Source organism: Hylaeus volcanicus, unplaced genomic scaffold (assembly GCF_026283585.1).
Source record: "Hylaeus volcanicus isolate JK05 unplaced genomic scaffold, UHH_iyHylVolc1.0_haploid 12078, whole genome shotgun sequence".
Classification (NCBI taxonomy): domain Eukaryota; kingdom Metazoa; phylum Arthropoda; class Insecta; order Hymenoptera; family Colletidae; genus Hylaeus; species Hylaeus volcanicus.
This window is the reverse complement of record NW_026533063.1, coordinates 24217-48363: the sequence shown is the minus strand read 5'-3', so window position 1 is coordinate 48363 and position 24147 is coordinate 24217. Positions and strand designations below refer to the sequence as shown.

Below are 24147 nucleotides of genomic sequence, written 5' to 3'. Positions count from 1 at the left end.
CTGACGGTTGGCGGCAACGAAAGCCGGATGTAATATCAAAAGAATTAGCGCCTTTTTTGAGAGCTAATATTTAAACGTTTTCAATTAAACTTAAACAAATTTGTTTAGAAATACAACTTTGAAATACAGTAATTCCAAATATAATATTATAGTTTCTACCTTAACTACTGGAAAATTAATGTTTATTGCAACGATGCTTGGTATTGTTTAAATATGGTAAAGTTTATTTAATAACATCACAGATACAATAATTATGTACACAAATGTCTGAGAATATCCTAGCCCGTTGGCTAGGCATTTCCAGCTATCCCATTGTCAATGTAAGCACTGAAGTACTAAGTTTCAGATAAAGGTGTTCCATAAGGGCGGACATTTGACAGTTTCGAAATAGAAACTTTGATTTTTCGAAATCGTATTGTTAGTCTAGAATTACGGCTCATTCTAGACACACGTTTATGTCTGCATTACATTTTGTTAATCATTAATATAAAATTAGCAGCCGTCGATATTACCCCGACTGTATTACAAGTTGTCTTCCGACGAGGACAATTTATCAAATACATAAAGTTTCAATTGAGCGTCGTGCCTTTGTGGAGGCGCGGCAGAATCTGGTTTTACCATCTGCGAGGCACATGGAGGATCTATGTTACGGGGTAATAATGTGTGATTGAGCTCAGGCATCGAGGCAGTTGGATCCTTTAGAGGCAATGTTACTTCTCTCAAAGAGTCTGTAGGTGAGGGAGGAAGCACCACTTTCTCAGGAGCATTTTGAATAAATATTACTCTAAAAAATATTATTGATAAATATCAAGATTAAAATGTACAATATATAATCCAAATATAATTTCAATTAACCCGGATATTTAACCAGAAAATGGAACAATTATTAATTTACCTGTTAAATGCTCGCCACTTTCTGCATAGTGTAAGGTATGTTTTACATTGGATATACATAAAAACTAAGCCCCCTGTAGAACCAATGACAACAACTATTAGCTTAGTCCAGAAAGACCAGTCCACGTACCCACGTCTTGCATCTTCCACAGACCGTTCTACAAGTACATATAAAGACCAAGCCACGCAAAGTGCAGCTACTGCATGGAAAGCAAGTGCACGCCACAATTTACGCACTTCTAGGGTTGACATTTCAAGTTTCTCCCACTGAAAATAATCAATGATTGTCTTTCTTTTACCGTAGCAAATGGGAAAGTAATCATTTATAGTTTCATTTGTAACAAAATACATAATACGCTTATACATGGAAAAGAACGCTACCTCACAGAATGGTTTTGTTTTAGCATGCATAATAAATGTGAATTTACATAATTCACAAGCACGCGTGTCTGAAGCTTTTATCCATTGTTGAAGGCAAGCCTGATGTACGTAGCGCAAACTGCCACTACAATAACAAGGTGCCAGGAGAGGAGCACCTTCTTCACCTTCGCAATGACATATTCTATGATAAAATAAGAAAATACATTTTTCTATGCTTTATCTTATGTGACCTGACTGCTTAGTTTTTATATTCTAATATATTCATTAAATGTTATTCTATATGTACAACAATTCCCTAAAAGTAATATTAATAATACTGTGGGTGTAATTTATAAAAATTCTTCTACTTACCTGCAAATATCATGATTGCTCGAAGACAATGTACTCACAGATGAGTGACAATGATCTGGTATGATAGTAACTACTGTTGCATATGTTGATTCCTACAAAGTAAATATTCTATTAAACATTTTTCCCTTAAGTGTATTATATGTGTTCATTGATGTTCATTAGTTATAAATAATTAATTTGAAAAGAAGACAGTAATAGTGAATGAAGAAGAATATGTTTGATATGATAATGTTTAAGCAATTAATAGAAAAATGTGTGAAAGATGTGTACCCTTGGTGTCCATTCTGGTAAACCTTCACCAGTAGCTGGGCTATTGTTATTGGCAGGACCAAGAGACAGAGGTGGTTGCCAGTCAGGCGGATTAACATTGATCTGATGAACCGGCATTACTCTCTGACCTCAGCAAAGATGCGATCAGTAGTAAAAACCATTAGCAAAACACATCCTGCTGATTGTTCGGTAACTTTTTTCCATCAGTATCATGTTTAAGCACATATTGATAGCTAATCGCAGAAAGACATTAATTTCATTGTACATCTAACAACCTGAAATTATATTGTAATTTAGACAGTATCATTTACAATTGGTATCTTCTAATATCAATTAATTTTACTACCAATACTAAAAACATTGTAATGATATAGATTAATTGATATTTAAAAAAGATTATACAGGAATATTTATATAAAGATATAAAAAATATACCAAAGAAGAACAGAAATGTTTATTGACACAAATTATGCCCATCCACAACAATAAATTTATGATATAAATGTTAGTGCTATTAAGGATCAAAATTAATATGATATAAATTTATTAAATTTCACGAAATGTCAAGCAAGTTGAACAATGAATTTTGATCTCCTTATCACTATAATTTATGAAATTCAAGAAAATATTAAAAAAACATGGTATACAAAAGCTACCGACAAATGCAACACTCAAGATGAGAAGTGCTCAGCAAAAAGAAAACAAAAGCATTGGCGTCACGTACATCTTTTCGTTTCCGTGTAAAGCTACTGAAGAAGTAATAACAGTTTTCTGCCTGGTAATGATGATTGGCTAAAAAATATGTAGTTTTAATTGTTCAATTTCGTTCGATCAAATGAGGTTTCATAAACAAATTTCTAGCGCTTTTTCTAAAGAAACTTTTGACAAGCACAAGACAAGTCAAGCTTGAACGATTTTGACACTTCTTCTCGAGTCAATGACACAATATAGGAAACCCGTGTTCACTGCGGTAAATTAATTAACTTTCACAATTCGATATTCAAATTATTCGCGAATAATATCTGATCTATCATTATTCACGTTTCGAACACGCGCTATAAGCCGCATTAGTATTCAAAATCATTATGGATACAGATTTCATTGCAGAACACAGTCCTTTCTCCATAACAGACTGTGTCGACTGTGTATCTCATTTCTCTGATACGCCTCCATAACGCAGAATGTAGGCGTGGCGTGTGCTTAGAACCAGCCAATCCGCTGTATCTAAATGACATTGAATACAGACCTGGCTAAAATTTGAAATAGAAACATTCTACATACTAAATAAAATAACATTTCAGGTATAACGTGAAAGCTGTAAGAATGAAATATTTTTAAGTAGTCACAAAATAGTCCAAAGATATTTTATTTTATACTACCAAAATATTTAATATACTATTTTATATATTACTTTTTATGTACTATTATATAAATATACATATTTAGTTTAATTTGGTTTAATTTTGCTCATTAATATAATATATATATTATATTAATGAGCAAAATTAAACTAAATTGTAAACTAGAGTTGCATTAGGGTTGAAATAAGAATATTTTAATTCATTCTGAAATTTATTTTAAGAACAATATAATATTCATCCATACCATTATTACACTACACAATTTACTTTCCTTATTGTTATATATTTCACACACTTTTTTATTTATATAAATCTAGTATAATTATGTAGAACAAAATAGTAATACTATCTTTACAACCTTAATGCTATGAAAATAGTGAATGCTTTTAGTTTTCCTATACTAATTTTTACATGTAATCTGAATCATTTACTTTTGTAGAAGAGATTAAATGAGTCTCATTAAAATCATCTGAAGTAGTGCAATATAAAGTTTCATCCTTCTTGTCGCCATCGGACTGTAACATACTGTTATATGTGACCAGATTGATATCATTTTCTGTGGAACTTTTTAATATATTCAGATTCATCGCAGAATTATCCACCTTCTGAAGATTATCATAACCAGTAGTATCATTAATCAAGAGATCATTAGACGAATTGTTAATCATTTCTGCCAATTCTATGTTAGTACAACGTTTTGACCGTTTTAATATTTTCCTTTTGTTGGAACTGATGTTTTTAATATTTATTGTGCCTGAAATATTTGAATCTTCAATGCTTATTAAGTCAGTTCTAACTGATTCCGCATCAGCTAATATCTCGTGTCTCATATTTTCAAATTCAGAAAGATCTATATTACACACTTTGTCTTCCTTAGGATCTAGGAAAATTTCATCAGTTGTATTATATCCAACATTATCTTCTACGCTTATATTGTGTAATTGATTGACATCATCGAAAACAATTTTTGAGAAATTTGGACTGTATTTCTTGTCTGAAGTAACATCATTAATATTATCTTTAAAATTATTATCCAATTTTATGAAGGAAACTTTAGATGCTGATTCTTCCTTGCAACTTTTGTTTTCATATGGTGACATGCTTTCAGAGCATGTACAAGAATTTATATTCTTATGCAAATGTAAGTTCTGAATATTATCTTCTGGAGAATATTTAATTACTCTTTTATTGCTAGATGGTTTAAGTTCTGTGAAGAAACAATAAGTATTAGTAACAATGTATATACATACGTAATAATGTCATCTATGCTGTTTTTAAGTATATTTGAACTCGTTTTTACTTTACAAAGAACACTAGATTTATTTAATTTTGGTAAGGATTTATATGTACACTTACTAAAGAATAAATTATGAAATTAATTCTATACAGAAGGTTTTGCTACATACAGATTAATACAGCAGTTAAAAGGTTAATGTATAACATTAAAATTAACTTACCAATATTTTGAGACTCTGCAGCTGGTGTATTTAAAAGTAACTTTCCAACTAGTAAGCCAGCTACGAATATAGATAGTACATGTACAATGAAAGAAAACATGAAAAATATAATAATTATCAGATTTTGAAATAATGTTTACCCGCCATTCCTATTGCAGTGCTACCAAAGAAATATGGTAGCTTATTTTCCTTCTTTTTAAACATTGCTTAGCCTCAATTATATTAAAGAAAAAGACACAGAATACTATTTAAAATGTATAATTATATTAATTGTATAAGCTTTATCCTTTCAGGCATAAAGGGAATGTTACATTCATGACCATGTTAGATCAGATATACTGAGGACATTTGAAGGTGGCAATAAAATGTAAACAATGAATTTACTTTAAAACAAAATGTATTGAAATGATTAAATTTTAAATATGAATTCAAGAGGAATTTTGCATTAGCCTCGTCAAAAATGAAAACTATGTTAATAAATCTAAATAAATGAATTATATACTTATATTAGAATGTATTTATTTGAATGAATTTATATAAAAGTATTTTTATTTCTTGATTATATCAAAGATTTAAAATAATTTATATAGCTTTAAAATAAATTGTGTTTAAATAATTGATTGATGACTTAAATGATGAAAGAAATTATTAAAAGGACATAACAAAGAAATTACTAAACAACACAAATGTGACAAACAGAAGCCTATATAAATTAGAAATATAAACGGGTACAATTTTGGAATTTGGTAGATCTTTTACATGTTGGACATCTTTTTGAAGTATGTAAAGCTGTTTCTAAACACTGCACACAGAATACATGCCCGCAACGAGTAGACATAGGTTTTATTTCGGTAGAGTATTGTTCGTAACATATCGGGCATGATAATGCAACTAAAGTTTCCAATGAGGAATCATTAGCATTACAAATTCCAAACTTTTTTAATGGTTCAATTTGATCTACATTTATGACTTCCATTGTTGAGCATGTATCTTTACTTGGTATTTCTCTAAACGAAATATATTTTATTAATATTAAATAAATCTGATTGAAATTGATAGAACAATCTTATAAAGATGATAAAGTAATACATACATGACAGAATCATTAAGCTGTGTTGATTGCTTAGATGAATTACGATTTCGTCGTCTTACTAGTGCTGTATTAGTGTTAGATATGTTTTCGAAATTTCTATTTTGTAATCTCAATGTTTTATTCGCTGGTAAATCTATCGTTAAATCAATATAATCTATTGGATTCGACATATTTTGTACAATTCTTTATCGCGTCCTCACTCACAACGAATGTGAATATGAATGCGTGAATGAACTAATGAACTTTCCTAGAAAGGTTAGAAAATCATCGATATGTTTAAATTCGTGTTTTAACTATGTAACATCGATATATTCATTTATCGCAATTATTTACTGGATAGGTAAAGTTTAAATTGTACTAATTTATAACATCTGTAATTATAATTATTAAAAAATTAATTACAAATCGAAGTTTAGCAACCATTTTACTTACACAATACTTCAACCAACGAAACGAAATTTCATAAACAAAACCACGTGCCATGTGACTACAACAAAATCTCATTGGTCTGCTGTCTTATTTGACATAAATAAATTTTTATTTGTATTCCTTTATATATTATCTCTTCTTAAGTCTTTCACTATCATTGTTAAATTTATAAATATTATACATAAATAGTTGCAACTTATACAGCTTTTACTGAATTTGTCTTTTGAAATTAAATCTTTAATCACTATTGTTAACAAAATATATTTATCCCAGTTTATTTATGAATACATACTGATACATTTTATTATATTCTAGAAGTTTTAGGACTGGGATTACTTGTTAAAATTTATTTGATTCCAACAGTGATATTCAGTAATGTACTTTGTTTAATGCCATAATGATTACTATACTGCACACGTTCATTTTAATAAATTAAGCATTTTATAATATTTATAGCCAGATTTCATTATATATAATTAAACATTTTTCAGTATATTTAAAGTATATATAATAATTACAAAATATTATAAAAGTATAGAAAATACATAATTGATAATATCAATGCTATTTAGTTTTGTAATACTTTTTAAAAATTTCTTGAGCATAAATTATATTAAAAATTATGCACCTCAAATTATGTTAATAGCTAATATGTAAACTTAATTATATACAAAAAATGATATAAAACATATGTAGGCACTTTACACATTGCATAGCATATAGATGTATGTGTACTTATGATATGTATATAAAATACTTTAAAAAATTGTTATGCGATAACTTTTTACTAAATTTCGTAAAAATGTGACGTGTATTGTTCTTGTATTTTAATAGTTTTCAAGAGCACTTCCATTTGGTGTATTGAAAGTATGTGTTAACTTAAACTTCTATATACATATTACATAAAAAAAAGACCATTTCGCATTAAACTTAAAATAAACAATTATTTGAAGGTACTTTTACATATGCGAAGTAACTTTTAGTCTGATATCGCAAATAGTGTATGCTCCTTAGTTGGTCTAATATACTTTAACTTTCTATAATAGTTTTTCTTCGAGTAATATGTCATTATAACCTTCTTGTAGCCTTTTATGTAAAAGGAGAATGGACTTGTAATATTCTATATGAAAACATTACGTCCTTATTAATTAGTATAGGATTACATAATTTACATACAATAAATGTTCAATTTACATAATACTATTTAAAATATTTTAAAAAATACAATAAAATGTTTCGATTTACTCATTTATAGTAACAATAATTACATACCATGATAATAATAAAATGAAATCTCTTCAAATTAGATATGAATGATACTTTTTAGTATACTTACAAAGGCAATGGTATATGATATTGATTTCAGTCATCCACTCAGCAAACATATATTACATCCTGAGTGGATAGTTCAGTTTCAATTTATACAAAAAGATTTTGATAACATTCAAATGGTTCTAAAATGGACGGTTAAATTTGAATACTTTATAGAAAAATACTAGTAAACTCTTAAATTTCTTATATAAAACACCTGGTTACATTAATGAATGATGAAAGAAATTATCTTTGGCTATTATATGTAGTTTGATGAAGCGCGTCGTACCATTAGTTAATGAGTGTCTCGATTACTTTTATTACGATGACGCAGTAACGAAGCATCTAAAAGAGAATAAGTACCAGGTTCAAATACTGGTGGATATTCAAGACCAGGATAATCAGGTGGAGGCGATGTAGGCGGTGGTATATAAGGTAATGTTGGCGGGTTTAACGAATGTCGACCTGTAGTGGTAAATCCTTTTTGACATAAGGAATTACTTGCACCACTCTATAAATAAATTTGTCACGTTATAGTAAATATCTAATACAATATTTACAAATATTTATGTTAGTTAAATACGCACTTTCATTGACAAGTTTGGGGTACATGGCGATGGTGTGTCTGGACTCCAATCACTAACAGAGCTAACCGAACTATAACTTTGACTGAGGGTTTGTGGACTATTTCCACTGAAGGAACTAATAGATTGACTGATTCCACTATCACCTGGACTTTGGCTATTTGATCGACTGGGTAAACGTGATTGATTGTAACATTTGTCTCGAAACAATGCTCTATGTAACCTTGGTGATCCTGTGAAAATAATATAAATAATATTCGTATCACATGTCTTATTGTCTAATATGAAAAACAAGTAGTATAAAATGGAGCTGCGATGAAAATAATTTTGTTTACCTAGCAAAGTTTTTGGTGTTTCTTTAGGCAGATCAAGCGTGCAAGGCTTTTGTTGACTTTTATTCCCAAATAAATTCCTCAAACGACTTGGTTTTTGAACCTGTTCACCTTTATCCAAATGCATTTCAAATGCAGCAGTCATTCCCTCTTGTTCAAATGGAGAAGTTGGTATAGGTGGTGGTTGGTACTGTGCTACATTTTTTAAACGAGTTTTATCATGATCAACGTCCTTTTTATCGCTTCGTCGTAAAGAGTCCAACCAATGCTTATCTGAAGAATGTTCGCGACGACTCGTTAAGTTAAAACTTCCTTTACGACTTACGTTTGCATCTTTTTTTGCGAGTTGCAAAGTTTCATAAGCATGATACGTAAGATCGTTGGTAGACCCAGAACAACCTAAAATATAAATATATTTTTTATTATTCAGATATATCATGCATCATCAAAGACTATGTTTTCTCCTTAATCGTAAATTGAAATTAAATGATTAACGGCTAACATAAAACTTACCATCGGTGCGTATAAGTCGCTTTGGAAGTTTGTAATAATCATATGATCTAGAAATGTCATGATTATTTAAATGCTGTGCTTGGTACATACAAGCATTATGCTCACAAACCATATTTGTTTGTTTATCAAACTTTTCAGCAGTATTTGATTTACTATGATATAAGGAAGTCACTTGTTTTTGTTCATGTGTAACATTCTTAAAATGAGCTGAATCACACGGTTTCGCTTGCGCAGAATTTAATCCATCCAATAGATTTTTTTTATGAACGCAATAAAATTCGTTTGACCTTTTGCGAATTGAACATTTTGACGATTCACCCTTATTTTCATTTCTTTCAAAATCGAAATCTCCGCTTAATTGTTTCGTTGCGTGTACATTTTCCACATTTCGCGAGTATCCATATGATGCAATATTATTTGCCACTTCGCCATTATTTTTATTTCGACCATGTACAATGTCATTATTAGCGGTTATATCAGTGGTAATTTTCGATTGTTCGTTAACTGTTCCATTGTCATGAAAATTTCTATGTTGAACATGAACGTGATCGCTGGTTAAAGGTGTCATTCTTGGTGATACAGATCTATTCCTTGTTATTTGTCCTCGATCTTCTTGTTGTAATAACATGAATTCTTCCAATGTGATAAAATTTTGTAGTTCATCAGGTCTTCTATTTCGGCTATTAAGATACTTGTATTAAAATATTGTTTCACTATTTCCTAAGACTCTATGCAAACCAATTAAGGATAAATCACAGGAATATAATTGGTAAACCTTACGTTTAGGGGAAAATAAGTTAAAATAAGAAAGACATGCATAAAATATAAACGTATAAAATACATTTAATCGATATTTAGTGTAAATTATTTTATTATACAATGAGAAGTATAATGATACTTATCAATATTTTTTAATCACTTTTTCTAATTAAAAATATATTTTTATTATAAAGAAAATTGTATGGTAGTAATTTAAATGGAATAAAATTAAAAATATTAAGTATTGTGTAAAAGAGCAACAAAAATGGTGTTAGCTTTACATGCAGTCAAAATTGTTACCTATCTGTGGTACGCCTGTAATCACCCATATCCTGAGAATTGGTCGACATATCAGTAGCACTTTGAGATGCGGATAGTCCATAAAATGTACTTCCTGCAATTGTCATTTGTAAGTCTGGTGAGTTAGGAACAGAATCTTGTTTCCTGAGAAGAAAACTTAGTATTATAATTTTATTTGAAACAAAGTATTTCTTCATAAAAAGTTATTTGCCCCTATCAATTTCTTTGAATAAATTTATATAGTATTCTTTATTAAGTAAGTTTACTTGTTGGGCATTGACGTGGGAAGCACTCTTCTGTAACTCCGAAATTGCGCAGTTGGAACAGGTATATTGTGATTTCTTGTACCAAGAAATTTCAAGTATTTTCTATCTAAACTGGCACCACTAATTTCATGATCTTTATATCCAGAAGAATCTTTGCGAATAACTTTCTTCAACGATCCAAACGATTTCTCAAGATTTGGTTTATGCTCTGCGGTATGAACATTCTTAGGTTTAGCTTTTTGTTCGCCATCGCTCTCATCTGTTTCGCTAAAAAGAGCACTATTTCTACTGTGACCATCCGCCCCTAAAGTCGCTTTGTTAATTGCCTCTAACCACAGAGAGAAAGAATCTTCTGTATCAGCAGAAAAATAAAATACCGTTCCTGTATGGTAAACTTTGAACGCATATTTCCTTGATTTCACTTCAGCAGCTCGTGACACAGTAAATCCTGTTAAAGATATGAGGCAATCTGCTTTTATGCTGTTTTGAGTTTTAAACCTGTATCCATAAACATTATTCGATAAATATTTATAATAATATAAAATAGAACAGTGTTCTTCAAACTTCACCTCTCCACTATATAATATACATTTTTTGTTCTAAGGATTCGCGGGCCACAGTTTCAGGAACACTGAAAGAGAATATATAAGCTTAATTAACAAACCTGTATAAAGATGAACATTTCAAGACAAACCAAGCTTTAGCCCAAGCACCACCTGCACCTCTTGTGCGATATGTTAACCAGCTTTCTAAATCACCTGTGCCTATATCTTTGACAGAAATGTTTCTTTTCCCTAATAAAAGAAGCAAACCAATTCAACAATAAGTATTTATAAATTGACAAACAATTTCTGTGTACTTTAATTTCTTACTTGCAAATAGTATGCTCCGTTTCCTGGTACTTCTAGGACTACTACTGGATGATTTGCTTAAACTTCCATGCAGTCCAATACTTCTGGCTACCATCATAGCTTTATTGACTACACCTTTCTCTAAATGTTTCTCCTTTTCATAAAGTTTCGATTTATGTTCAAGGGATTGAAATTGCTTTGAAGAGCACGAACCATCCAGAGAGTCCATATTTTGAAAACAAGATTCAGGATTATGGTATTCCATTCCTGAACTAGAGTAACCAAATTTGTCAACAAAAGGTTCATACTTATCACAGATAGACTTATCTTCTTTTATTTGCTTATCATTGTATTCTCTGTACGAAGAATCAACGTTTAAACTAGGTTTGCATTCGTTCCCTATAGTATTCATTTCATCCATAAACTCTATTGATTTTTCTGTAAAGCTATTACAAACATCAAAGTAATCTTGCTTTTCTTGAAGATTTAAATTGCTTTTAGTATTGTTTTCCACGCAAAATTCTGGTTTCTTTAGATCTCTTCTAACAGTAGGCCTTTGATGCGCATAATGTTTTTCTTGATCTTCAAGAGCTTTCGAAGTGTTATCTGAAGGTGAACTTGTTAACTTCGAAAGGTATGTACGTGGTGGGGGATCTGGAGGTATTAAATGAGATTTAGGTTCTGGCTTTATACTAATTTCAATCTTTGTTAATTCTTCGTATTTGCAAGATTGTATCATATTTCCTTGACCGATTGCATTATCAATTTTTATATTATCAGTCTGTGTTGTTTGACTAATCTGAATTTGAGGAATGTTTTGAGTAATAGTTCGTGTGTCATCTTCGTCTTGAGTTTGCATTTTCTCTTTTGTCAATGCAGTCGAAAATTTCTTTTCCATTAGTTTTGTGTGTTCTATCGAGGCACAATTAAACGTTCGGAAGACTTTTTCGAATTTAGTCAAATTTGGATTGCTTTCACTATTATTCTGTGAGTAATTATTTCTCGATTCTAACTTATCTGCCTTTACTTCATGATTCAAACTCGTATTATTTGCAAAATTTCTAGTGCTAAATGCCGTCTTTGATACATTTTCGAAATCGACGTATAAATTATTCATTACGTTTTTCTTGTCATGTTTATTTACATTGGAGATAATACATTCATTATTGCTTTGGTTATTTTTTATACTGCTTCCATGACTTACACTGGTTACCTTACGCATAAATGTTTTATGAGAGTCCAAGCGAGTTTCAACGCATTGTTCATCGTTATTTTGCGTATCAGTATTAGTAACATTTTGAACAACATTACTATCAAGATTTGCATAAATACTTTGTTTTTGATCGTCAATATCTTTCAACTTTTGTTGATCTTCCAAATTCGTAGAAATTAGTTGAATATCAGTCTTAGTTGCAGTTACATTGCTTGCATTATTCATAGACGATTCTAACGTACAAAATAATTTTTGTTTTCTGTCCTCTACGTTATCAGTATCCGTTAAATCATATGCTGGTGTACTGTAACTTTTATCCAATTTTCCACGCTCTTTAACACTACATATACTAGATTCTTTACCGCTTAGTGTATTCATACTATTGCTATGTCTATCTCTAATAAAATTGTTGCACTCATCTAAAGGCACGCTTGTATCACTCAAATTATTATTATTATTGGTAACAGTAACAGGTGTTTGAGGAATCTGGCTGGGGCTATTACTAATGGTTAACGTTTCCTCACAATTTTGAGTATTTTTAGATTCATCCTTTGCTTCATGTATTACGTTAATTGTATTATCTATCCGAGGAACATCAGATTTAACAGATTTTTCTAGAAACTGTAGTTTCTTGTCATCAGCTTGTCCATCAACCTTTTTCTTTCTTTTGCTTTGTTCTATGCTTATGCATGTTTGCGGTCGTATGCTTGATGGTACGTTATCTAGGCCGTGAGCACAAGATGCAGCTTTGTCGCGTAACTGAGATGTTGTACTGTGTTCCTGTTTCAATTCTTTCCAAAACTGTTCAATATCAATTCCATGCTTAGTAGTAGGACTAGCACCAGTTATAGTAGCTCGTCGTTGAACCGAATTTCTTGGTTTCGTTGAATACAATCGAATCGATAAAGGCGGTTCGGCTTCGCTATCTGAATCGCTACTATCTATGATCATTGTGTCTAATATATTGACAGTATCTAAAATACTTGCAGGTTTTGGACTGGGATTCTTTGGCATGTGCCTAAACAAATTCAGATTTAGCGTTATACAAAGGACTAAACTTTATATGATTGTACAGTTGCGGAATATAGATAAGAAAGATATATGCATGTATACAATACCTGGGTAATGGCATTGTGAAATCTGGTATGGTCAATAATTCTGGTCTTGGAGATGGTAAATTATGTTGCCACCTCGTCGTGTACGATGTTTTCTTATTGCTGGGAAGTCGATATGGTTTTATATAAATCTGGCCGTATACTTTTGTGTGCCTCGGTCGACGCTTTAAAGTTAATAATACTTCGGCTGGACTTTCACGAAATAATTCCAAAAGGTTTTTCCGTTCCCAACCAACTACAGTCTGATAATTTACCTAAAATATTTATTTAAATTACTAATATGCAAGTCTCAAGTAAAAAAGAAAAACTACCTGAACAATTTCATCTCCTTCTTCCATTTTACCGCATTGATGAGCAGCTGAACCAAATTTAATTTCAGCAATTTGATGAGCTCCGTGAAAAGATGGCAAAATGTAAAATCCCTAGAAAAAATGATATTTTAAATTTTGGAATCATCAAAATTAAATTATTAAGAAGTAGTCCTTTCCTTAAATCAACTTTTAGTGTCTTTATTTAGAAGAGGAATTCTAGAATTGCCTTGTATTACTAATAAACAATTATCTGAACAGGAAGTCAGAAATGTGTTGAATCAATGATTACAGCTTTATCTCCAAAGGATGTAGCAGATAGTTTCTTTCAGAAAGGTTTTAAAACATGTCTTACAATTTGTGTTAAATATACTGTGTGCATTATACATTGTTTAGGAAAAAGCAACATAGAAGAAATCATTTAATTATTTAATTTGGAGGAGTTAGAACAAATATTTACTTTGTTTTTATCGATCTTTCCAAGCAAAAACAAGTTGCTCAATTGCTTAAAGAATTATTTTTTCCTATATGTTTAAAATAATTTATATTATTATATAACTTACTAAGTCATCTCCAGGTTTTTTTTTCAAAGTAGCTAGATCTAAACTAGCAGGTTGCAATATCATAGGATCGGTAATATCCTGTATTATGTAATCTGCCAGTTTTGCTAGTTGTCCACAGATGGTTCTGATTTCTTCTATAGGTTTTTCTGCGAATCTATCTCTTTGTGCGCATGTGGCCATTTCTAAAGCTAATTTCATTAGATCAGCTTTCTTATCATTATATTCTAATTGTCCACTAAAAGGAGGACGATCCAACCATCTTACTAATGGCTTTACAGCCATTATAACTGATGCTACGTCAGATAACGTTTGAGTTGTAACAGGTTTGGAATCTGTCTGACGGCACAGTTCATTTTGCAAACTATGAGCTTGACAAGATAATCGCAATGCTAGGAGTTGTAAATTTTCACGATCAAGCTCGTAATGGAAATTCCTCAAATACTCTACAGCTTCAAGAATAATTTCTTGATGACCAAGCTTTATTACTCCTAGGTGTTCTAGATCTTCCGGCCTTAGACTTAATAGCTGTTGTCCACTGACGCCATGATTTGTAAAACTATGTACATAAGGTAGTACAGAATTATCCAATCCTACAACAAAAATCATTATTGCATTGACAGATAAAACGTAGTAGTTTAAAAAAGATGTGAAATTGGTGTTAAATACAATTTTCACTTTTATTTCCTGCTTTAAAATTTATACAATTTACTCTAGCAAAAACTTTTCTGTTTCATACATCATAGATCATGTTCATTGCTGTAACACTACAATGTAACGAGTCATATCAACAAAGATCGTGCTAATTAAATTTAAATATCGCTGAAACGTGAAATCGCAAAAATGAATGAAATCGTTACTTGCGCTCGTAAGATATATCTACGATTGAACGTATTCTTTGCAAAGTAACACATTATCTGTGAATTGCACACTCGCAGCGCATGATTAAACAAATCAACGCTGTTTTTTACATTTAATAAAGTAATTGATCGAAAGAAAAGAGGGAAGAAAAGAAAGGCGCGGGCGTGTATATCAAATGAATTTCCCCAGGCGAATTTCAACGATGCACGAATAACGAAGGTCACTCGTTTCCTCTGGACACAATGAAAAATACACTTATCTAAAGGAAACATAATTTTTCGCACCTTTTAACCATTCACACACTTGATCAATTTTCCATTCGGCAACATTAACATACGCCATGACCCGATCATGTATTGGATCACAAAATATTACAGACTTTGCTCGTCTTCGATCGTTCCAATTTCCAGCTCGCCCTGTCGATAACTATTAAATACTTGATTCAACAATAACTGTATGTATACAGAGATCCATTAATTCGTTCCGTTTGAGGGGAATACGGCACGCCAAACACATCCCCTTCTCTTTAATGGCAAGCTTCCATTTATTGTGTGGATAAAAGACTAGATGGCGTTATTTCAGTAATTTATAGTAGGTAAATCGGTTATTAAATTCACTGAATAGATTATAATTTATTAAATACATTTGTGTACATCTAATTTGAAGATGGGCACGAATTGTGCATGCATCGATTCATCAAAACATTATTAAACGTATTTTACAAAAACTTGTTTGTTAGATTGATAACCAACTATGAATATAGTGTGGATATTACATGTATTATAATACATCTTCAGAATCTAATGACATGGTAATAAATAATAAATATAATTCAGAATGAAACTACGTGTCAAAAAAGTTTGTGAAATAGTGGTATATTCTATCTGATAAAAAACTTCAAAAAAGTAAAAAAATTACGTCAAGTATATCAAAAAGTGGAGGACTCAAGGAGTTATCACTGAAAAATAGAAGATCCCCATAAAAAAACTACAAGAAAATAGAAAAAGATGTGAAATCAAAATAAGCTGCCAGATGATTTGCCTAGATTTCCGCGGCCTGGAAGTCAAATGCTTCGCGTGGAAAGGCAAGGCATTCTTAGATCGTCAATACCCATACTTTCTCTCTCACAGACTTTCAGATAATTCAAATCATCTGGTAGCTCATTTCGATTTCACATATTTTTCTACTTTCTTGTAGTTTTTTTATGGGGATCTTGTATTTTTCAATGATAACTCCTTGAGTTCTCCACTTTTTCATGTACTTGGCGTAATTTTTTTACTTTTTTGAATTTTTTTATTGGATCTCACTTCTTTTTACAAATTGTTTATTATATAGAATCTATTTTAAATTTATAAAAATAAAATTGATATTTCTGTAAACTTTACATAAGAAGTCTAAATTATTATTTGTTTTTTTAATGGGATGGAGTAAAATAAAGAAAGAAGGGATAACCAAAGCGAATATATATATATATATTTCATATAATTTATTAATTATAAACTCTTATTCGATCAATTTATAAATAATTATATATACCTGCAATTTTTTTTCTTGCTCCAAGAAATTTTAATGTTAATGATGAAATGAGAAAATGACTCCATTTCTATAAGCTCTACATAAAAAGTCTAAATTCAAAACACTTTGGTGGTATGGATCTATACTAAAAAGAGTTTTCTTTATAAATAAAGGTATCTGATAATTCAGATTTTGACAACTTACCTTGTAATCAAAATTGATCTATATTTTACTTTACTTTGTGGACCCCCTTCATTTCCACAAGATCTACATAAAAAGCTTAAATTCAAAACACTTTCGTGGCATGGATCTATATTAAACACAGTTTTCTGTATGATTAAAGGTATTTCGCAATTCAGATTGTGACAATTTACCTTGTAGTTAAGATTGATCAACACTTTACAATACTGGCTGCAAATTTGTTATTAAACCCTACATCAAAAATCTAAATTGAAAACATTTTGCTGATATAAATATAATTAATAACGCAATAGTGTAAAAACTTTTGACATTTAGCAGGTTATAAATGATGACATCTGTTTCGACTCCGTACGCTCGATCGCCGACGAGCCATGCCGAACCGAATGATTCTGAGAGTCGACGAACGACACTCGGCTTTTGCTTAGCTTCTATTGGCTAAAGGTTGACGACGGGAAAATCTTACGAAAAATACCGTTTCTGACAGATTCATGACATGATATTACGATATTTTAGTTGTACGTGGACCGATTTGATTGATTTTGGTTTTACTCGAAAGCTTATATGCTGTTTATATCAGAAAGATGCCATTGAATTTAGAAAATATTGCAGACATGTTGATACATTCATGAAAGAAGTTTCAGGTTAGGTTGGAATGGACCATCTCTCCAGTAAAAGATACGTGGTAGCTCCAACGCCAGGTATATATTGTGACGGACCGGGCGTGGGCGGCCGGGAAAGCCACAAGTCGACACGCTCGGTCGCACAATTTCCACGGACGATTCTTTTTACTAAATTTGGGCGCCAGTGCCAAGTGCACGTGTCCGCTTCCTTCGTTCTTTCGGCTGCTCTAGAGGAGAGTGGGACTCAGGGGAGGTCGAAAGGAAAGAAGTAAACTGTGATTCATGTAACGTTTGGTTAATAAGGCTTTTATTTGCCTGAAATGCTCGCGTGGGGAATTCCGCGGTACACACACCGTAAAGGAGAAGGTGTGGCGACCACGCGCCGAAAAAGAACCGCGACGCGAAATTCCCGGTACAACTCAACGTTAAAAAAAAACGGAGGAGAAGCCGGTGCGACTTACTCTATGGGGGCCTCGCAAACAATGAATCCACCCTAGAATTAAATACAAAAGAAAAGAGTACCGTCACACCGGAAATTAACGGCTTTCACGTTTCGAAGGGGCCCTTTCCTTCGAAACGTGACTCGCACTCAAACCGTGCAAGGCCACACGGGAGATAACCGAAATACACGGACGGAACTGCAAGAGGTTCTCGCCTCCGGGGGTGGTCCTGTCGTGGAAAAATGCACCGGAGCACGCTCGCGGACACACGCACACAGGATCCACTCGCTCACAAACACGTATACACAGAGGAAAACCCCAACTAGTGGACCCTATCCTTTTTTTTTTTTTTATCGTGGGGAAATGCATTACGCATAGCCCGGCTTCTGGGGGGAGAAGCCGAGGCTATGTGGGACTACCATCAAGGATGGGAGCGCCGAAGGCGCGACCGTCTGCGATGGCTACCCACTAAAACCCCACGCCCGCCTAAGCTACATGGAAAGCGCCTGGATCACGCGAATACTCAACAGGACACTTCCCAGCTAACATAAATCCCGGGGGGAGGGTGTTCGCCTCCCCCACGTCCTACTCTATAAGACCCCGGGCGGAGGGACCCGGTGTCGCCATCCCCGGGGCCGCCAATATGGGCTTTCCGAGCCCCCGCTCGGTCCACCCACGGCTCCCAACACCTTCGTGCCCATTCCGCTACAGGAGACTCAAGGGTCCCCACGCAGACTGGGCAAGAAGATGTCGACACCGGTAAGGGAGATTCGTCGGAGGCATGATTCGGCACGCCCCGAACCTCCCCACCGCAGCCCTACGCGCCCCAGAAGGACTCCGTGGTTCTACTGGGGACGGTCCGACCACAATAGGTCGGCTCGGGGACGGCCGCCCATTCACTGCTCCCTCACGCTGGGGCGGAGCGCGCCGGCGCGAAGGCCGTCCCCGCTGCCAGACCCGCCTGTTCGAGCGCGGGTCACGCTCCCGGGCTCGCTCAGCGGCCTCCTTCTGCGAGATAACCTCCTCACAGGAGGCCGCCGCCTTCCACGACCTCTTGCTCGAGACCATGTGATCGACTAAGGCCGCGAGCGAAAGGTCCCACCCACCCACTGCTGCTCTAAGGGCACGGCGCGGCGCGGCCTAAGCCGGACACTCCTCGAGTGTATGCCGCGCCGTGTCCACCTCCTCGCCGCAGTGGTGACACTGCGCCGTCGGCTCCCGCTCCATCCGGTGCAGGTACTCTCCGAAGCATCCATGCCCGGAGAGCAGCTGCGTGAGGCGGAAGGTCAATCTTCCCCGCGTCCCGCACCATACATCGAATATGGGCAGGATGGCCCGGACAATCGGACGGCCCGATGGATCAAGCTCTTGTTTCCACCAGGCCAGCGTGTACCTCCAGGCCTGGCGCTTCGGCAACTCGACCTCCTCTACCTCCCCGGCCGCAAGTTCCACCCCCAGACGGCGACGGGCGGAGCGGGCGATTCTGTACATCGCCGGGCGTTCTGCCGCCGCCAGATGGAAGGGTAGAATCATGGCCAGGAGTCCCGCCGCCTCGGCAGGCGACAGGGGGCACCTGGAAATAATCCAGCGCCACCGCTATCTCTCTCCAGGGCAGGGTGTTGAAGGCGTTGGATATGTCCAACGACACAGCGATCAACACCCGACCCCGAGCGACAGCCCTTTCTCAGAGAAGACGCAGATGCTCCAACGCGTCCATCGTTGAGCGCCTCCTCCGGAATCCGTACCGGCTGTCGCTGAGGTCGGGACCACCGCGCGACAGGTGCTCGAGGAGGCGGGCAGCTATGATTCTTTCAAAAAGCTTGTCCGCCTCGTCAAGCAGACACACCGGCCGGTACGCAGAGGGAGACTCTGCGGGTTTTCCCCCTTTCTTGAGGAGAACCAGGCACGCTTTCTTCCAAACACTGGGGAAGGTTCCCCGGCGCAGGTTAGCGTTCAAGACGCTTCTGTAAGCCGGATCGAGGACACTCAAGGCCAGAGACAACACGCCACCGGGAACCCCATCGGGGCCAGGTGCTTTCTTGCCCTTAGCCCGGAGCCCCCGTATGTCCTTGGACAGCTTCGACTCCGTGACCCGGAATTCGTCCGACCACTGAATGGTCGGACTCGGGGCGCGTCCCAACCCTCCCTCTCCCTCATTATTGAGGGGGAAGAAGGTATCCATTACGCGCCCCAGAAATTCCGGGTCTAATCTCTCGGTGACAGGGGACGCCCAAGGGCGGAGCTTCGGAAGCACCACCTTGTATGGGCGCCCCCACAGATCGTCACGGAGGGTGAGCAGGAGCTCGTCCCACGCTCTGGCTTTGGCTGCGGCTATCGCTTGCTTGAGGGCCACCGCCACCGACCTGTATACCCCGTACAGTTTCAATCGTTCGATCATTCGTTCTCCTCCCTGAGGGCCTGGCCATCCGCCTGCATCCTGTCCCACAGGGGTGCAGTCGGTGCGCCGGCGCCTACAAGGGAAGAGTCATATTTGACCCGGGCCTTTTTGGATGCCTCTCGGGTCACAGGCGGCGACACTGGCCGGTCGATGTCAGCACGGCGTTTGGCCCTAGCGCAGGAAGTCGAGGACATCGACGTCACAGAAGTGACGTCATCCTCGGGATCGCCTAGCCGGGACCCCGCCCATGGAGAGACCGAAACGCGACCGGGGCCGGCACGACCAGCTCTCGAACTCAACGAGGCCCTAGAGCTGAGCCTCGATGTTACGGCCACAGCATCAGCCGCATCCGGCCGCGGTAGTCCCTCCAATACCACCAAGCACTTCCGTGCCCCACCCGATGTCCCAGACCTGGATGGTCCAGGAACATCTCCAACTGCAGGTGTCCCTGCAGCCCCCCTCGTCACCTCTTCTACACCAAGGCTTGTTTTAGTATGATCCATGTTATTTTAAATGTGCTTTCCTCGGCTTCGGGCATCATGCCACCCCCACTGCAGTAGGGGTCTGTCCACCGGTAAGAGAACCCTAACATTAAGCGACACCGAAACCGAGAAGCGGTTTGTCAGGCGGTCACACCCTATCGATGCCGAAGTGATTCTACGAAAAATTTTACGGGATAGGCTCGCGCCATAAATGATGCTAAAGGTTTTACGTCACCCCTATCGAGTGGGCGACGCCCAATCCGAATGGACGTCAAACCCAAACCTCGGGCTAGATGGTGCTACGGTTTAACCCCCGCAGCTCAGGGTATGAGGCAATACTGACCAGGTAAGCCTCCATTCCTGCGCCCGGTAATCCTACTTCAACCCCGAGATTGGCTCCAGTCAGCGGCTACGTGAGCGGTTCTCCCACGTTTAACATGCGGGTTCACGGGACCTTTGCCGACGCACCGACGTGCGCCGGACTTACGTTTACCCTTATTACTACCGCAGAGGTCAGGTATTAACATAACTCTCCGCCCCGGTCGGGGGGCTACTACTCCCCCCTTGGCTAGTCTCTCGGGAATATCCATGGGACACCGACCACAGCTCATTCACACACACATTCATACCAGTGTTTGGTCCGCGTGGGCTTCTGCCCCGACTTCCCAGCGAGACAGACGCAGTCCGAAAGCCACAATCCATCCTGCCAGAAAGCTTCCCCTATCCCCCTCCTGCGTACTTTGGCCCTCGGGTCCTATATCGTCCTTGTTGGGGCAGCTGGAGCCAGTTGGCCACACTCGCGTACGCGAATATCGCTGAAATGCAACCAAAAGAAAACTCAGAAAATACTACGCGGGAACAATCCCTAGTTCTACTTCGGCAGGCGTGTTGCTCGCGGCCCGGTTCGCCGATATGTAGTACCCTAATTGCCGTTTTGGCCGAATCTTTCGGTGTCGGCCGTTTTCAGCGCTCTTCGCGTCGCCAGTTCGCGGCTCTCTCCACCCAGGATCCGGAGGGGCTCTTGCAGACGTCCGCCACCAATGTCCAGGGTGGATCAGGTCCTGGGATCCCCGTGGCAGCTCCGGGGGCCGATGGTCAGCTGGTCCATCACTGGAGGGTGGCCAGTCCTCTTCTGGTGGCGGCTGCATCCACATTCTCCTTGGGTGGAGGGCACCGCGACCGGCGACTTGCCGCTAAGGGGAGACGAGGGGGGCGCGAGGGTAAAAGGTCGCTACCCTAAGCGCGGGCACGCATCCCTCCATACACGCGACCACCTCCGCGGGCGTATGTGGGAGAGAGGGAGCGAGGCTCTTCCGGGGTCAGGGTGCTCTCGTGATGGGCAGAAAAAATCTGCCCCGTCACAATATACGCAGTGACGGATAATTTTTCATGTACTTGGCGCGGAGACGCTACGCGTCTCTAGATTCTGAGCGATCGCCTCGAATTGTGAGCCTCGGCGGACACCGTCTAAAAGAAGTTGGCTATACACTGGTCTGAACTCATGGGTGCCCAATCGGCGAGTTTTAAACCTGAAACGTGATTCCAATTAGATTCTACGGTACGTCGTGGAGTCGCCTTGTAATTTTTTTAATATTACCGCTTGGGTTGCATATGCAGGCCAATTCTCATTCACTGGTGTTACAGTTATTTCAGCGGTGTGGACTCGGATATGTTGTCTCGTTCGGTGGAGGCGCAAGGATTGGGCTAGCCTTTCGGCGATTAGAGTCGCAACAAATCCTTGGTCAAGTAATGCATACACAGTAATACGTCGGCCATATGGTGAATGCACTTTCACTCGCGCTGTTGAAAGAAGTACACCATATAGTGTTGATGCGTGTGAAACTACACAGACGCGATTTCACCGTCGGAATTGCTTGAAGACAGTGGCGGCGAATCGGTTTCCCTCAAATCATTGGATTTAATATAAAAATGTAATAAGGTGTAGTGATTTTGCTTGCATTCTTTGCAGTGATAGCAACTATTACATTGCGCGACTGTATGTTTCACGGAAAAAAAAATCTAAACCGTCTCAGGATAGTCGATACAAGTGAATACTTAAATAGACGTGTTGGTTTTTTTTTTAAATAGGTGAAATAATACAAATATGTTTATCATTATTTTGTACAAACTTTATTTTTACAACTTTTTACAACTTCATTTATCTATTTTTTATTCTTTTTATTTATTTAATTCAATAAAATAAGTGGCTGCTCTTTACTTTGGGGCACCAAAAATTATGAACTTTTTTTTGCACCATTTAATAGTTTTTAATGCCTAGATTACGAAAATGTAAGTTAAAATGTTAGGAATTCAACAATTAAAAAGATACGCGTGTGTAAAGTTGAGCATTTTTGACGTCTTTACCATAGTCGGTTAATCCCACGCCATATTGGCTTTGACCGTGGGTTTAGTGGTTAATTAATTGGTGGTAATGCCATTCTGTTGTAAACAGACGATCATAGATGGCGTGAACGTTTGTTATGAACCCTTGCAACGGGAGCGGTGACAATATTGAAGCCTATTTAATCTATTCTTTTCTCGATATATGTTTCTCGATATATGTTGTTTTTCAGTAACAATTGTTATAAGCATTAAGAAATTCATACCTTTTCTAAATGGGAATATTATTAAATCATCTGACATTATATGATGAAGGTTTGAATTTTTCGTTTTTCTTTTTGTAAAAAAAAAAAACGGGTAAAAAATGAGAAATCCCAAATGTCTAGATAAAGGGGACCACCACGGAGATATGCTCTACAAGATGTAACAGGTTTCATTCCGATTGGTCAAGCCATCTCGGCGTAATCGGTGAACATACCTTAAAAAAAAAAAGGAAAAAAAATATACATGTCGAATTGAGTGACCTCCTCCTTTTCGAATTCGGTTAAATCGACTACTCCTCGATGTGCCACCACCCCCGGGCGCAACGTTGGTGTCAGAAGTGGGATGGCAACGCGTTCTTCCGCCGGGAAAGAAGCTCCTGCATCGTTGGAAGGGCTTTTCGAGAGTCTGCAGCGGAACATCTCTTTGCAGTTCCAAGAGCAACAGAGGATGTTCGACTCCTGCTGGGAACAGGAACGAGCGAGGACCGAAGAGAGGCAGGCTGCAGAGAGAACTGTTACTTCGACGAGGGAAGCTGCCTTTGAGGGAAGAATTGGTGCCATCGAGAGTCAATATCAGAAGCTATTTTCCAATTTTACGCAGTTATTAGAAAAATTATCGGGGACTTCGTCCTGTGAAAGAGAACACGAGGAGAAAAAGAATCGTGGAATCGTTGCCGAT

General features: G+C 37.1%; 4 protein-coding genes across 6 annotated transcripts; all 4 read right to left on the bottom strand.

Moving 5' to 3' along the window:
• Positions 1-201: 201 nt before the first annotated feature.
• Positions 202-3060, bottom strand: LOC128882561 (E3 ubiquitin-protein ligase MARCHF8). The gene is made up of 6 exons (XM_054134195.1): positions 2621-3060; positions 1897-2171; positions 1627-1718; positions 1276-1456; positions 896-1161; positions 202-784 (listed from the first exon to the last, which is right to left on the bottom strand). The coding sequence occupies exons 2-6, from the start codon at positions 2011-2013 to the stop codon at positions 523-525; spliced, it is 918 nt and encodes a 305-aa protein (XP_053990170.1). The 5' UTR covers positions 2014-2171; positions 2621-3060; the 3' UTR covers positions 202-522.
• Positions 3061-3441: 381 nt separating this feature from the next.
• On the bottom strand, positions 3442-5382 carry LOC128882560 (uncharacterized). Of its 2 annotated transcripts, XM_054134194.1 has the most exons (4): positions 4855-5382; positions 4715-4774; positions 4121-4464; positions 3870-4011 (listed from the first exon to the last, which is right to left on the bottom strand). In XM_054134194.1, the coding sequence occupies exons 1-4, from the start codon at positions 4916-4918 to the stop codon at positions 4003-4005; spliced, it is 477 nt and encodes a 158-aa protein (XP_053990169.1). In that variant the 5' UTR covers positions 4919-5382; the 3' UTR covers positions 3870-4002. The 2 variants fall into 2 exon arrangements, with proteins under 2 accessions (XP_053990168.1, XP_053990169.1); XM_054134193.1 differs by having other exon boundaries at positions 3442-4464; positions 4855-5352.
• Positions 5383-5401: 19 nt separating this feature from the next.
• LOC128882562 (E3 ubiquitin-protein ligase RNF4-like) lies at positions 5402-6938 on the bottom strand. Of its 2 annotated transcripts, none has more exons than XM_054134197.1 (3): positions 6240-6938; positions 5808-6054; positions 5402-5721 (listed from the first exon to the last, which is right to left on the bottom strand). In XM_054134197.1, exons 2-3 carry the CDS (start codon positions 5975-5977, stop codon positions 5427-5429), a joined length of 465 nt encoding a protein of 154 aa, XP_053990172.1. In that variant the 5' UTR covers positions 5978-6054; positions 6240-6938; the 3' UTR covers positions 5402-5426. The 2 variants fall into 2 exon arrangements, with proteins under 2 accessions (XP_053990172.1, XP_053990171.1); XM_054134196.1 differs by having other exon boundaries at positions 6141-6242.
• Positions 6939-7079: 141 nt separating this feature from the next.
• On the bottom strand, positions 7080-15724 carry LOC128882559 (uncharacterized). The gene is made up of 12 exons (XM_054134192.1): positions 15494-15724; positions 14352-14941; positions 13792-13902; positions 13484-13734; positions 11174-13383; positions 10966-11095; positions 10302-10799; positions 10036-10179; positions 8977-9656; positions 8467-8862; positions 8135-8364; positions 7080-8058 (listed from the first exon to the last, which is right to left on the bottom strand). The coding sequence occupies exons 1-12, from the start codon at positions 15549-15551 to the stop codon at positions 7843-7845; spliced, it is 5514 nt and encodes a 1837-aa protein (XP_053990167.1). The 5' UTR covers positions 15552-15724; the 3' UTR covers positions 7080-7842.
• Between the last annotated feature and the right edge of the window lie 8423 nt (positions 15725-24147).